The 16,398-nt window shown below is 32.1% G+C and overlaps 1 protein-coding gene across 2 annotated transcripts; it reads right to left on the bottom strand.

Annotated features, from left to right (window-relative positions):
* Window positions 1-4,253: 4,253 nt before the first annotated feature.
* On the bottom strand, window positions 4,254-12,550 carry LOC108483609 (ABC transporter B family member 2-like). 2 transcript variants are annotated; one of them, XM_017787098.2, is made up of 11 exons: window positions 12,104-12,550; window positions 11,221-11,275; window positions 10,284-10,459; window positions 8,240-8,440; window positions 7,883-8,142; window positions 6,843-7,763; window positions 6,238-6,653; window positions 5,921-6,162; window positions 5,587-5,834; window positions 5,092-5,504; window positions 4,254-5,012 (listed from the first exon to the last, which is right to left on the bottom strand). In XM_017787098.2, exons 1-11 carry the CDS (start codon window positions 12,368-12,370, stop codon window positions 4,462-4,464), a joined length of 3,750 nt encoding a protein of 1,249 aa, XP_017642587.1. In that variant the 5' UTR covers window positions 12,371-12,550; the 3' UTR covers window positions 4,254-4,461. The 2 variants fall into 2 exon arrangements, with proteins under 2 accessions (XP_017642587.1, XP_052881585.1); XM_053025625.1 differs by lacking the exons at window positions 11,221-11,275; window positions 12,104-12,550 and having other exon boundaries at window positions 8,240-8,488; window positions 10,284-10,411.
* Between the last annotated feature and the right edge of the window lie 3,848 nt (window positions 12,551-16,398).

The raw sequence follows: 16,398 nt of genomic DNA, 5'->3' as shown, positions 1-16,398 counted from the left end.
CAATTGATTGTAACTTATCAAATTAAATGAATTGTATATATACACGACTTGTATTAGGTTAGTTGAGTACTTAAATTGTAATGGTTTACACCTAAGATTTCAAGGGAAACTCTTAGAGAATAGTAATCCAGTTTAGAGTATAAAAATAAGGTTGCTAATTGACGAGTGAGGGTAAAATCCCACAGACATAAGAAGATTCCAATTTGCACAAACAAATTTTTGGTGCCCATCTCTGATTTTACTTGGAGTAATCACCTGATCTAGTTGCAACTTACTAGACATATGTATATCTAGCTAGCAAAATTAACAAACTCTAAATAATTATTGTTTATTTCTAATTTAATTAAATAAGAACTCTCTTTCAGTTAATTAATACTATAACCTCCAAACCATGTAACACAGATGCACAAGTTTAGAAATTTAGAAATCAAAGCATAAGGAGAAGTACTTGAAGCTAGAAGTTCTCTCTAAAATTTCAATAATCAGAAAACTCAAAAAGAAATTAGAAAACCACTCTCTAATTATGTTGAGCTAATGGAAAAGAGATTAAATTCCTTTTATAAGATCGAGTTTAAGACAATCCTTGGATGAAAGTGAAAAATCAAAGGATTTATCGAGTTGATATTGAAGATTCATCATCACAATAAAAATGTTGTCACAAAAGTAGGAAATAATTTCATTTGATTTGGTCATTGTGTATGTCATGAGTGGAGGCAAGGTTAATTAGAAGATGAAGGAATATCATATTATAAGAATTGGAGTCCCTCACAAGGAATTCTAAGCAGCTTCCTTATCAGTCAGCAGTGGTGTCAATTTCCAACAAATATTGACATCATTTGCATCAATTAATTTTATGTTCAATGTTCATATAATTTAATTAATCCCCCAAACAGACCGCACTATAATATTATTAATTTCATTTATTCCTTTTTATGGGTAGATCACCCAATTAACAAAGCAGCCTTTCTTTTTTGTAAATTTTAAATTAATTCCAGTCTGGCATTCTTCAAGCAAGTTATGACTTTGAAATTTCAGTAAAATTTAGCAATGTGATAAAAAAAAATTTTGGATTTATTTATAAATGTATATATACATTATTTTATGGAATTTTTAACTACATTATTTATGGTCTATTTTTAATTATTTAATGGTATTTCAATAATTTTTTATATCATTGGCATATAATTTTGGTAATTTTTTACCTTGAATCTCAAACTTAAATCCTGAACTTAGATTCGAGTTTAAAGTTTAGGGTAAAAATTTATCAAAATTATGTATTAACAGCATAAAAAATTATTGAAATATCATTAAATAATTAAAAAGTAACCCTAAATAATACGTAAACATTAGAGAATTTACATTTGACTTGTTATGGATTAATTAATTAATTAATTGGTCAAATTAAATCCATTTCTAACTTCAAAACAACCAAACATTTACCAACCCTTTAAAAAGAAAAAAAAACCTATGGGTAACGCAAGGTTAATTAAACTCTTGAACTGCAGATTTTACTAAATTAATTCTCGACAATAGTCTTTTCTCTTAAAATTAAAACTAAGTACGGATTATAATTAAATTATCTGATAAATGTGATTTTTAAAATTTTAAATGCAAAATATTTAAAGGATAATGTTAAAAAATAAATTAAATAAAAAACAATTGAAAAAAATTATATATTAACTTATAAGTAGCTCTTTATCTACTTATCATTTTTTAAGTTTTTCGTTGAAAAAATTCTATCATTTGCTTTTTATGTTTAGTTATCAAATATACTTAAAAATTATATTATTTAAAATATTAATTTTCAGTTGATTTAATTTTTAATGAGTTATCAAACAAGGCGTGAATTAATATATTGTTTTAATAAATTGTTTAAGTTTTATATAAAAATTCTATTACTCATATCTCGTTAAATGAAAATCGTCTTTTATAAATGAAATTACATTTGTAAATTTTATTAAAGACATAATTTAAATCTTAAAATTTGGTTATAAGTATATCGTTTCTTTATAACATCAAAAAATAATTACAAACAAATGGGATTGTTATCGAAACGTTACATACAGACCGAAACAATCGAAATCGACTATACTGTTGAAAATTAGATTAGAGATCGAATTTGAACACGAATCTTTTGCAATTCAACTTCTAAACTAAGATATAAATGTTTGACTTTACACAAATAAAAAAGTCAATGAGAAAATATAGACTAAGATCTGCTTGTTTTTATTTTTTTATTTTTTATTTTAATTCAAACTTTCTTAGCTCATATTCTTGTTTAGCAAGTCAATTAAATTAGATAATTAATATGAAATTAACATTTAAAAAAATATTAATAAATAAAGTTTGGGACAGTTTGCTTTTGTTATCAAAAATTGGACTACGATGATTAAACGACAAGAAGAAAAGAACAGTCAACTCTGAACAAGAAACTGATCAAAAACAATGGTCTAAATTGCTGTCTCAAGTTCGTTGTACAAACATTCAAATCTTTTTAATTTTCTTATACTCATTTGCAAGAAATATCCTATAATGTAATAAAATTACTATTTTTGCTTCACTTTCTCGTTTGATTTTAGGACAATATAATTTTTGGCTACGGGTAATTAGATTCATTTTACTATTTATAATTTTTTTTATCTATTTTGATACTTGAATTTAGTAATTAAATTTATTTTGATCCCTGAACTTAAAAATATATATAAAAATTCGATGACATGACACTCTTTGATTATGTTATATTATTACTTGAAAATTAACATTATATAAATTTTCAGGTGATGATTTGGTACAACCTTAGAACGTCACATACAGTATTCTAATAATTGAACCCACAGTTGAACCAATTAGACTACTTGTTCTCGATATCGGTTTGATTGGTTCAATTGTTAGACCAGCAATAATTAATTAAAAATTCATAAAATATTAAAAAATATATTAAATTGATTCAACTTGTTCAACTATTGTTTTTTGTCTTGGTTTTTTTATTTTTTCCAGTTTCGAGTAGTTTCTGTTGATTCAATCAGTTCAACCCCTTTGTTTGGACCAATACATCAATCAATTCTCAATCCAATTGATCCGACCGACCAATCCAATCATGTTCCAAGAACATTGGCCACATCATCAAATTTTGACCAAATCCAAGCACATTAACCAAAAAATTGATCTAGTTGCTAAGTTTAAGTACCAAAGTGGACCTAATTGCCAAGCTCAAGGGCCAAAAATTATACTATGTTGTAAATATATTGATGCCAAGGGTATAAATATAAAAAAAATGGTTTAATTTTGTTTTAATCCCTCTATTATATTGAAATTTGAGAGTTAACCCTTTTTTTTTACTTTAATTTGTTATAATTTGGCCTCTCTACTTTTATAATTTATTAGTATGTCCAAACTGATAACATAGTCAAGGGCATGTGGAAATCCAATCAACCATATTTAACTAATCGTAAATTTATATCCCAATTGAATGCTTAAGAATGTTAAAAAAAATCGCATCATCATTTGAATGTCAACAATTAACAGTAGTGTCAATTTAGACCGACTTATAATATTATAAAAGTAAAGAAATCAAATTATGCCAAATTGGAGAATCCCAAATATCAAGATATAGAGAGAGATTAAAACCATAATTCCAAGTTCGAGTCATTTTGGACTTGGGTGATTCTAGTTTGAGGCTTGAGTTGATGGGTCGAGTCATTTCGTGCTTGGATCATTTCGAATTACAATCATTTTTATGTCATTTCAGGTTTGGGTTATTTTGAGTTTAAGCATTAACTTTCAACTTAAAATCATTTTAGGTTCGGGTCATTATTTTATTTTACAATCAGTTCATATTTGTGTTTGTTGAGGGGGTCGGCTCTCTTTCGAGAGAAGTCTTTGAGGTGCCACCCATCAAGTAGTTGACCGGACCCTCGAACGAAGGTATTACGTATGGAATGTCTATGCTTGATTTTAGGCCCAAGGTTGGCTCCGTGACTCTAAGGAAAACTCAAAAGGGTTAAAAGTATTTAGGGAGCGCCTAACCACCAAGGAAATGTTTAGCATATGGTCTTGATGGGGTTCGAACCCATACCCTTACCCACTAATGCCATGGGTTCTAACCCTACCAATATAAGATATTTAGTTTTGGTTGGTTTACTTGTCCAAACTTAAATACCTAAGACTTATATTTGGGTCAGATTAGATTGAAACAAATATAAAATATGATAATGTAATATGTGTAAATTCGACCTAAACTCAATCCAATCTGATTTATTAACACCTTTAATCATATCCATGTTATTGTAAAAAAATCCCACTTGTTACAATATTCTTCCATATGTATTATTATTATTTTCTTCATATGGAAAGAATGGCTCTAGTTAAGATGAATCCAAATTTAGTGAAAAAAAGAAAGTAAAATATTTAAACAAAGCAACTGCATAACCTGTTTCTTCATTTTCTTACTGAAATTTGACACTATTGTTCCATTTGCTGCTGCTGCTGAAGGTTGATTAACTTAAAGTACGGTCCATTCCGATTTTCGATTAAGCTCGAATGTGTCCCTTGCTCAATTATTCGTCCACCCTGAATGACCGATATTCGATCCGCATTTTTAATTGTCGACAGCCTATGAGCCACCATTACCGTTGTTCGGTTCCTCATTAACCGGTCGAGAGCTTGCTGCACCACGCGCTCCGACTCGACGTCGAGAGCACTAGTGGCTTCGTCGAGCAGCAAGATTTCGGGGTTCTTGAGGACAGCTCGAGCAATGGCTACTCTTTGTTTCTGACCACCCGAGAGTTGTACCCCTCGCTCGCCGACTTTTGTTGAGTAACCTTCGGGGAGGGAACTTATGAAACTATGTGCATTGGCGAGTTTAGCCGCTTCGACCACTTCAGATTCAGATGCTCCTTCTTTGCCGTATAGGATGTTTTCGTATATTGAAGTGGCGAAAAGAGCTGGTTCTTGTTGGACTAATCCGATATGTTTCCGAAGGGATTTGAGCTTTAGTTTCTTAATGTCTCTGCCTGCAACAATTTAGCAAATAAGAAACCAATAAAAATGACCGTGTCTTTAAATTTCGGAGAGTGTCGGAGACAAACTTACCATCAATCATCACTTTCCCAGATGTTGGATCGTAGAACCGAAGTATAAGAGCAAGAACTGAGCTCTTACCGGATCCGCTTTGTCCCACAAGCGCCATACTCTTCCCTGAACGAACTTTCAGATCAAAATCCTTGAATATCACCACATCCGGTCTCGACGGATAACTAAAGTGAACACCCTTTAGCTCAATGGTACCTTCCACATTTGTTAGCTCTTCGCCAGCATCCCCAACAACCTGCGTCTTCCGGTCCATAATCTCGAACACCGATGCCACCATTTGGTTCCCTTTTAGAAGGTCCGGGACCAGTGCCAACGTTTCTCCCATGGCTAATGCCGTCACAATCAACACCATGAACGATTTCATGACCGATTTAAAGCTAGCTAGCTCCTTCCCCATTAAAACAGAACCATACCTACACAAATTATCAAAACCAAAAAACTTATGCATATGTATATGTATATGTTTATGCATATGTATGGCTAAAACTTTGATACCATAAGGCAAGGCCATAAGATGAGAAGATGAAGAACTGGGAAATCCCATAGAATATCCCTGCAATTTGACCACGTTTAAATGAACGTTCCGAAGGCTCTATGAGCTCACGGGCATAAAGATCAAGGATCTTTTCCTCAGCGCAAAATGCAGCGACAGTTCGCATATTACTGACAGCCTCGCCGGCGATCATGTTTGCTTTTAGATATGCTTTGCTCAAGTTACCGCCGTAGCCTTGCATGAATAGTTTCTGAACCATACCAAGAACAACATCACTATATGTATATGTATATGTATATGTATATGTATATGAATGGTGGGAAAGGGTGTTCAAACCTCGCTAATGTGACCACTTATGATCAATGGAAAAGTGGCCAAGATAATAAGTGTGATTCTCCAGTTTAAGATGAATGCAATGATGAAGGCAGCAATGACCAAGCCTACGTTTTGTATGAGAATCGATGTCCGGTCCACGACTACACCTCTTAGAAACGTGGCGTCGGTTTCGAGACGAGATGCAAGCATGGAACTTGCGTTGTTTAAGTCATCGAACCATCCAATCTCGTTTTTCAAGATGGCTGCAAATCGTAGTCATAAGAGGAAAATAAGAATCGAGACATCGTAGGAAAAGAAAAGGCTTGGTCTCATATTACCTGAAAACATCCCTTCACGCACACGAAGAGTGAGTCGTTCTCCCATGATGCCAAAACATAGGTGCTCTATTGCATGAACGATGACCGTTATGACAGAAGCACAACAAAACAGGATGGCGATCTTCTTGACTTCGTGGCACGTTGTTTCCCAGTCCATGTAATAGGCTACGAGAGCTTGAGAAACCCCGAGAGCAAATAGAGGCATTTGAGCTCCGGCAATCAATGCGGTAACGGTACCAAAGACCCCATAATACCAGTCAGGTCCTATCATAGAATACAGTCTTCCAGGTGAAACATAAGGTTGTTTCCCTGCATCGATTCCATCAGCACCAGCACGGCTAACTGAGTCTCTTTCAGAACGAAAACTTGCACCAAAGCTCGTCCTTGTTCGGGATAATTCTCGTGAATAACTCACACTATAAAAGAAAAGGAAACTTCTAATTAATGAACTCTTCACTATAATAGCATTCAAGAAACTTGATAAGAGTGCCTGCTTTAGTATGAAAAGAACGAACAAGAAGCCCTGGATTTCACTGGTTCGGGATTTCTAACTCGCTGCACCGTAATACAAAAAGGTCATCAAAATGATCCAATTGAAAATATACCTGAGTGGCCTACTTAAAGTAGGACCTTGTGAAGGGTAGCGTTGCAAAGGCGATGTCTCTTGAAGCTGAACGAGCGAAGAGTAAGTACTGTTCGGGTTTGAAATAAGCTCATCATGAGTACCGGTTTCAACAATCTTCCCACTTTGAACAACAGCAATCACATCTGCATTCCTAATAGTAGAAAGCCTGTGAGCTACCACCACCGTCGTTCGTCCCACCATCACACGATCAAGTGCCTCTTGCACACTCTTTTCGGATTCTGCATCAAGGGCACTCGTTGCTTCATCGAGTAAAAGAATAGATGGATTTTTCACTATTGCCCGAGATATCGCAATCCTTTGCTTCTGTCCACCTGATAGTTGTATTCCTCTTTCACCAACCTGAGTCTCAAATCTATCAGGGAGATTGTTAATAAAGGCAATGGCCTCAGAAAGTTTTGCGGCACGCGTTATTTCATCGAGTGTAGCATCGTCTTTTCCGTATAGAATGTTCTCCCTAATGGTAGTAGCAAAAAGAGCAGGCTCTTGATTAACCAAACCAATTTGTTGTCTAAGCCATTTGAGGTCAAGGTCCTTGATATTATTCCCATCCAACAATATTTCTCCTGCAAGTGGCTCGTAAAACCTTTCGATTAATGATATGACCGTACTTTTCCCCGAGCCACTCCCTCCGACAAGAGCTACAATCTTTCCAGCAGGTATGTTAAGGCAGAACCTATCGAAGATGACCACATCGGGGCGAGACGGATAACTGAAAGATACATTCTTGAGCTCAATGTTCCCCTCCACTTTGCTTAGTTTACGGCCCGTTTTCGAGCTGGTTTTACTAACTGTGTTCCTCTCTATCATCTCGAATATAGGATACGCAGCTGCCCTTGCTCGAATAAACGCAGATATGTCTGGTGCCGCTTGTCCTAACGACCTGAAACAGAACAAAAAACCAAGTAATAAACATACAAAGATCCAACCGGTAAGAATACTAAAAATTCAAGTTGCATATCAGTGTTTGTGAAATGTCCTCAGTGAAGAAAAGGGACTTACAGGCCAGAAATGACAACATTAAGCATTGTAGTGAAAGAATCCCCACCATTTGCGATGTTTTTATGAACAACAATACTTGTGAACCAAACAAGCAATGCCCACGAAACGAAAAGCACACAATGCAGTGAACCAAGGCCAAGACCCTTTGTTAACCCAGCTTTTTTACCATACGTGTATGTGTTCATCAAAGCATCCTTGTATGATTTCACTGCCCTTTCTTCCCCTGCAAATGCTTGTACTGTTCTTACATTCCCAATCACCTGCAAAATTCAAACAAATTATATTAAAAGCTTCAACTTTCAGCAGTGGCAGATAATATCTTGAGGGGGGGAATTGAAAAAAAATAAAAGAATTGACCTCTTCTGCAATTTCACCAGCTTTGACATATGAGTTTCGAACTCGAGCAATGAGACCAGTGGCAACATAAGCATAAATGCCACCAGCAAGGGCTATCAATGGGACTATGGAGAGAGTTACAAGGCTGATTTGCCATACTCTAGCAAAGCCAATGCTGAAACCTGCTATGAATCTGCTTATATAATGCATGAAATTCCCAACCTGCCATCATCATCTTTCATCATCATAAACAATTCTTTTTTTGTTTGGCTGAAGAGAATATCGAGAAAGAAAATTTCAAAATACAGAGAAAATAAATCGTTTGAGATAGCATCATAAACAAATTAAACGCAACAGTTTCGTTTTACATGCATGCATTTTCTTTAAGGTTTAATTATGCGCCTAGTCCTTATACTCTTAGTAAGTATGAATTTAGTCACTCTATTTTTATTTCATAGAATTTAGTCTCATCATGTATATGCCATGTATGGTTTTTTGTTCGTCAGGGCTCCCTAAAATGGGAAAATATTACATTGGTTTTTTATATTTTATAAAATTATAAATTTGTAAACGGTCAAATTGCACTTTCACCCCTAAAATGATAAAATTTTAATTTAATCATTTAAAAATTATAAAAATATAAGCTACTATAATGATGAAATTGTATTTTAGCTCTCATAATAATACATAACTCGATTCTGACCCTCCCCAAAAAAAAAATTTCTCGCTTCACCCCTAATTTGATTTTACGTTGTAGTTACTCGAACATATATTTGTACTTATATTGTACTTGTGTAAATATTTAAATCCCAATTGATGATACTATTAATGTATTTTCATTATATTTGAATATATATAGCATTGTAACATTCAAATGTACGAATCACAATCTTATGGGTTAGAATTTAATTTTAATTGGTGTTAAAAGTAAAAGGACCAAATTTTAAAATTTTAAAGAATACAGGGACTGAGAGCAAATTAGACCTTTTTTTAGCTTAGAAAACTAGCTATTCCACCCTCACAATTTAACATTTCTTCATTTAAGTACAAAAGGTATAAATTGGAGATGGGTATTTAAATTAACTTGTAATTATCAAATTAACACCCGAATATTTTATTTTTTTCATTTTGGTTTAAAATAAAAAGTAATTGAAAGAAGCAATCAATATTCAACAACCATCCCTATCCTATATGACCATTATTTTTAAGATTTGCTGTGACCAAGCTGACAAAAAAGTATATACATATATAATTATAGAACCCCTTATGTAGTAAATCACCCAACAAACCAACCCACTTATAAATGCTAGTAAGTGTTGCAAATTTCATTCAATTTATACATTTATAAAGGCAAAGTTTTCAACTACTTTCTTCCTTGGTCATTGATTTCCTGGTTAAATTACATTTTTTTGTCCCTTTACTATATTCAAATTTGATATTTAGTCTCTATGGCATAATTTATCCATTAACTTTTATAATATCATTAATTAGCTCTCCACCTAACTATTTTAATCAAAAAGCTAACAAGAGGCAGAATGTAATCAGGGCTAGGGGCTTTGACCCCCAAAATTTTGGAAAATTATCATTAAGCCCTTCAAAATTTTTAACAATTTTAATTAGGCCCTTATAAGTTTTAGAAATTCTCACTAGGCTCTTAAAATTTTGAAAATTTGAATTAGACCCTCAAAAATTATGAAAAATCTCATTAAGCACCCAAAATTAAATTTCCCAAATTTTTATAATTTTAATTAAGTCCCGAAACTTAGTGGTAAGATCTACCACTGATGCTTACATTAATTTTTTTTTTTAATATTCTAACTCATCACGTTGACTTGGGTTTCTTTTAGTGTAAAAAGTTTTTTTTTTTCAAATCACGTCAACATTTTAATTAGAATAGTTAACTATGTTAACCACTTGGATTATAACTAACAACATTATAAATAAAAAATCAAATTTCACCAAAATAAAGTGTAAAAACTAAATCTAAATAAAGTAGATGGATCAAAACCATAAATTAACCTTATATTTCCCTTAAAGAGGCTTGAGTTTTGAAAAAAAAAATTACCTTCTCAGAAAGGGCATCTTGAACAACAATAATGTCACTTGTAATTGCAGAAATGACCTCTCCAGTTGAAGCTTCTGTGTCAAATAAACTTATATCTTGATTTAGCATTGATTTTAGATATGCCATCCTCATTTTTGCCGCTTGTCTTTCTCCGGTATGCATCCAACAAGCCACCTCTATAATTTCATATTCAAAGTTATTCGTAAAGTACAATAAAAAGCGGTCGGCTGAGTCTTAACTCGGTTGATATCATTTTTGTTTGCAACATTTGGAAGATGTGCAAGGTAGAAAAATGTTTTAGGAGGGCCTAAATCAAATCATAATTTGGGGGGCAGGGGCAAAAGGTAATTTCAAAATTATACTAATTTATAATTTCAAAACTTTTAAAAGGACATAAAAGCAATTTTGCCATTTAAGGGGGGCCAATGCTACTGCCCCTTAGATTCACCCCGTGAAGATATTCTTATTTAGGGATTGATTGGGGTTATGGGTAGTCTAGGAATATGATCGACCAAAAGTAAAATTTGATTAATTTTGGTTAAATTTTGATTTAGAATTTAGTCCCCCAAGCTTAATTTGGCCTAATTTGATACCAACTTTTATAATATTATTAGTTTTTCCAACTTTAATTTTCTTTTAAAAAAAAGTTTTAAGCGTTAGACCGTCATGTAAATTTATTTTTGGTTGAACATAGTTGATTGAATTTTTCAAGAAACCTATGTGACCAAATAACAATTAAAAATTATCACTTTAACCATACCAGTTAGCATTGGCTTCAATTTAGATCTATTAATAAAATTAAAAAAGTAAAAAGATCAAATTATACTAAATTAAAGTAGAAGGATTAAATCCTAAAACTTAATACAATAGAGGGACTAAAACCAAATCAATTGATAAAGTGTTTTCACCTAAGGCAGAGAGACAGACATTAACGTACCTATCCATGATGAAAATAAAATAGCGACACTGAGATATACAAAATCCAACGAATACTGCAAAAAAAAGAAAAAGAAATGCATTATATTCACTTAAAAATATTATTCTCAGGTTGGTCCGTTTAAAGGTTTATCGAGGGTGGGCCGGTTCCTTTGGAAAAGTTTTATCAGGTAATCGATTAGACCTCTAACAATCAGAGGTATTATTCCTGTATCGGGATTTTGTCCTTAGTCTTTATGGAGAGTTGTGTACGGTTACGGAAGGGGGTAGAGACGAAGCCAGAAAATTATTTTAAAATCATAAATCATTGGAGGGGTCAAAGTGTAATTTTATCATTATACTAACATGTAACTTTATAAAAATTTAAGAGATTAAATGACAAATTCACCATTTTGCGGGCCAACGCCATTGCCTACCCCTTTGTCTTCATCCCTGGGAGAGGCACTTCGGTTGATGGAGATACAATCAGCAATAGCTCATGGGAAAAGTGTTAGTAGTTGGTGGTTCTAATTCCCCCACGCGCATTCTCTATAATTAACAATACGCACAATACTACCACATTTCCCATGAACTCTTGCGGATTATATCTCCACTAATCAAGGTGCCCTTTCAAGGAACAAATGGGTAGACAATAGCCTTACCACCCCCTCAATGGTAGATTTGTCATTTAGTTTCTTAAATTTTACTAAATGGCATGTTAGTATAATGATAAAATTGCACTTTAACCCCTAATAATTTATGATTTATCTTTAATCCCCAAATTAATTTGCTGGTTTCTTCCTTGCAGCCCATTTTGCAACCGTACATGACTCTCCATAAAGATCCTACTCGACAGACAATACTTCAAACGAACCGACTCACCCTCAACCCGACTCGAAATTTACCTTTGCAACTTTATGAGAAGCTTCTTTAGGGAAAAGATAAGCCATTCCTATAATGTTAATCAATTTGCCAAAGAAAATGAAGAAAACAGGCACCGAAGCACCATGCACACATGCACCTAGTGATCCCAATCCCATTAACACATGGTCATAAAAATCAGCAAATGAAAACAGCTTCAACAATGGAACTTTCCGTTGCTTCTTCTTCTTCTTCGTGGCATCGCCGTCATCATCTCGGTCGCCGGAAAATGAACCGGCCGGAGGTGTCATTTTTTTTTTTTTTGTTGTCTGAAAAATACAAAAAGGGATATAGAGGAGTTTGTAAATAATGAATGGAATATAATAAGGGAATGGAGGAGCGGTATATGTGTGAAGTAGATGGAACCTTTTATTGCAATCTTAAACGAGCTGTAAAAAACAGTTTCTAAGTGAAGTCTCCTTTCTGGTGTGTGTGACGGTTGAATTAATAATGATGAAACATTAAAAAGGGTCAAATTTATAGTTTTGGTCCATTTATTATGCTTAAATTTGCAGCAAAGACCCTGGGTTCTTGAGTATCAAGGTTCGATGCACAATTGCGATGTGTAGGTCTTCAGTCTCACCAAGTGAGTATATCATGTGTGGGTTTTGTTCGGTTCTTTCAGATTTGGTTTGGTTCAGTTCTTTGTCTGTTGTGCTTTATATTAATTTAATTCTATATTTTAATTGGTTGCGGATATATTTGTACTTGTATTGTATTCTTGAAAATCTTATGTTTATAATAGTGAAACTTCCAAAAAAAAATTGATTCTCCTTTATATGACACCATTTGTTAGTTGAAATGTTTAGATCTTCTATGAAATTCATTTTTTACTTTGTGGAAATTGGGAAGTTGGTCAATTTACTTTAATTTGTTAAAAATTGATCCTTATACTTTATGAAAATCGAGAAGTTAATTACGTTGTTGTTAAAAACAAAAACTTAAATAATTGATTTTTGCTTATATAAATTATTCAACAGTTGATTTTTGCAAAGAATTTTGAGATTAGCTTCTCTGTTTTCGTAAAAAAAAGGAGAACCAAGTTATGACAAATTAAGTAAAGATACTTATCAATTTTCATAAAGTAAAAGGATGAACTTTGTAATTAGACCTAATATTCAGCACCATTAGTTATTTTTTCAACTCATCATGTAGACATTTTCTTTTTGTGTATTGAAATAGATGTGTTGAAAGAAAAATATATGTGATAATTTTAATTGAAATAATTAACAGTAGTATTAAATTATATGTTAAATTAATGTATAAAGATTAAATTTCAAATTCTAGCATAATAGAGGGACAAAAAAGAAAATTCGACCAATTGTGTATCAAGTCTCTTTCTTTTTTATCTTCTACATTCTCTCTCTGAAATAAATTTAGCATCAAGAGTTGGTTGGATCTGAGGTTTGAACCTTGTTTGCCTTGCTTTGATATAACAGTAAATGAAACATCCAAAATGGTCAAAATTTTTCGTCAGTCCTTATATTTTGATAAATTTTGAAATTTAATCCTTTTAAAAGTTAAAAATTCTTTAGTATTGTTAGTATTTACTGTTCAAAATTTTCCATCAATAAATTTATGCAATCATACCAACTTTAGAAATAAATCATTATGAATTTAATAATTATAATAAATAGTAAGTAAAAATAAATAAAAATTATTTTTAACTCTTTATAGAATATAGGATTAAATTTCAAATTTTGTCATAAGCACCGGGACATATTCAACCACCTAGGATTTATGGATCAATAATTTTAGATTGATTTAATGCAGAACCTATTTATAATAGGTTGTGCTATTTATAATTGCATATACTAATAATGAAGAATCATGAGGGATTATATATGAAAAGGTTTAATTAATGGTTAAAAAGATTATCATACGGTTTAATATCAATGTATAAATTTATATATCGACAATGTATAATACGTAAACAGGGGTGAAGACAAGGAGATTGGCAGTGGCTAAATTGGAAAGTTGTTTATATAGTTCCTTCAATCATTATAAAGTCACAAATTAGTGTAATGATAAAATTGCTCTTTCGCCTCTAAATTTTTTTTTTAAAGTTTAGCTTCTCGATTTTCATAAAGAATAAAGAACGAAATTATGACAAATTAAGGTAAAGATACAAACTTCTTAATTTTCGTAAAATAGAAAGAAGAACTTTTGAGAAAAAAATAGAAAATCCGTTCAATTTTTATGAAGTCGTGAGTTAGTATAATTTTAAAATTATATTTTAATCCCCAAAATTTTTTATTCATTTCTGATTGCCCTAAAATAATTTTCTAGCTTCGCCTTTATACCTAAACCCGTTATGAATACAATGTAGAATATTTGACCTTATGGTTATAGAGAAATTGAAATTTATGGCTATGAAGGGAACAAGTTTAGGCTTGGTGGTTTACAAAAGGGGCCATTGAATCAAATGCATGTCATTGCTAGTGAGGTGGAAGTCCATAAATACCTAAAATGGCAACTTCTTGTTTTTTAAGTTTCTTCTTTTCAATCCAATAACATCATCATTTGAAAATCATGTTAAGACTTTAATTATTAAAAAATATTTAAAAAATAAGAAGGAGAATGACGTTTTGAGGAATAAAACTATTCCAAGTTAATAGGCTTATCTCATACACTTGATCTTAAATCCCTTCCAACATTACTCACAAAGGAAACACAATCATGAACTAGAATAGAAACTAAATTAGTCGAAAAGATATTCCAAACATGGTAATCCGCTTGTGACAAGGTTGTCCGAGCAATCCAAATAGTAACCTTGTTAGCATCTCTACATATCCAACATAAGGGTTCGATATTCAAAATACTTTGGGAGAAAGGAACATAAAGCAAGAGGGTCTTTTTATTTAATTTTTTTTAAATGAAGTGAATTTTTTTTTTCATTACTTAATATACTTTTAAACAATTTAAGATAAAATTTTACAGATTAACATATTTATTTATAGTTCCTGCTTCTGAAATATTCTTTAGCATGCAATGACAAAGAGTACTCTAGATTACTTCAAAGCAGGGGTATGCAATGGTGTTGTCTCTGTCACTAAAAGAAACTTTTCAAAATGGTAAAATTATACTTTAATCCCTTAAAATTTATGATTCATCTCTGTCACTTCAACTAATTTTTTGGTTTTGCCACTGCTTAAAAGTGGAATTGTTAGAAACACATACAACAATGCAAAAGTCCACTATTGGTATATCCCAGAGAGGATGGCTTGGAGTTTCAAAATAACCAGTACCCTTTTCACTTTTCTTAATCACCTATCATTTCCATTACAACCACCCACCATTGCACTTATTTTCCGACATCTATTTCATCCTTCTTCCCCGTCATCTCTCTCTACGATACTTTGTTTTATTTATTTATAACATTTTCTCACATTATTTTATTAAATTTATTATTTGTCACTAAATCAAGTATTGTGCCTATCTGTTAGTGTCATGTGGAGAACTCCTAAGTCATGGATTTTTAAAGTTTTAGCTTTTTCTCTTGGGCCATGGGCTTCTCATTTAAACCAACAATCATATCATTTGGTATTACAAATTTTCACGAGGGAAAAAGGAATCCTTCAATTATTCAATTTTGATGTGGAAATCTACCCAACTATGCATAAACCCATGTGTTTGCATTTATTTCAATTATAAGATTTTCATAAAAGCAGCACAATTATGAAATATAGCAATTTCATTAACCCAGTAGGTTGCGGTTTAATATCAACATTTTGAGGATATAATTAGAATGTTTTAAAATTTGAAAACCAATTTAAAATAAGGCTCATAGTTTAAGGATGTTTAGTGCAATTAATTCATGATTTTAATAATACTTACATAATTGTGAATTTTTTTTTACCATGATGCTTTGAAATCATATGTGAAAAGCAATATAACATTAAAATAAGTATACTTTATAGCAAGGATGAAGCCAAAATTTTATTTGTAGGGATCAAAATTAAATTATAAAATTTTAAAGGGTTAAAACACAATTTTATCTTTTATATGTATGTTATTTTAGAATTTTAAAGGGTTAAACTAAAAAATTAATCTTTAAGAGAGGTTAAAGTGTATTTTTACCATTGAATTAACTTGTAATTTTAAAAATATCGAGGGACTAAAATGATAATTTTTCATTTGAGGGGGACATGGTGCCAAGGCCCCTATCTACCCCTTAGTGTCCTCGTTGCTTTATAGATAAAACTTTGACTCATAGATGACAAATTATTCTGAGTTTCAATTATTTCTATTTTTTTATTTTCATTACTTTAAATTTGTT

Source organism: Gossypium arboreum, chromosome 1, assembly GCF_025698485.1.
Source record: "Gossypium arboreum isolate Shixiya-1 chromosome 1, ASM2569848v2, whole genome shotgun sequence".
NCBI lineage: Eukaryota > Viridiplantae > Streptophyta > Magnoliopsida > Malvales > Malvaceae > Gossypium > Gossypium arboreum.
The sequence above is the reverse complement of the archived record's forward strand: the minus strand, read 5'-3'. Positions and strand labels throughout refer to the sequence as shown.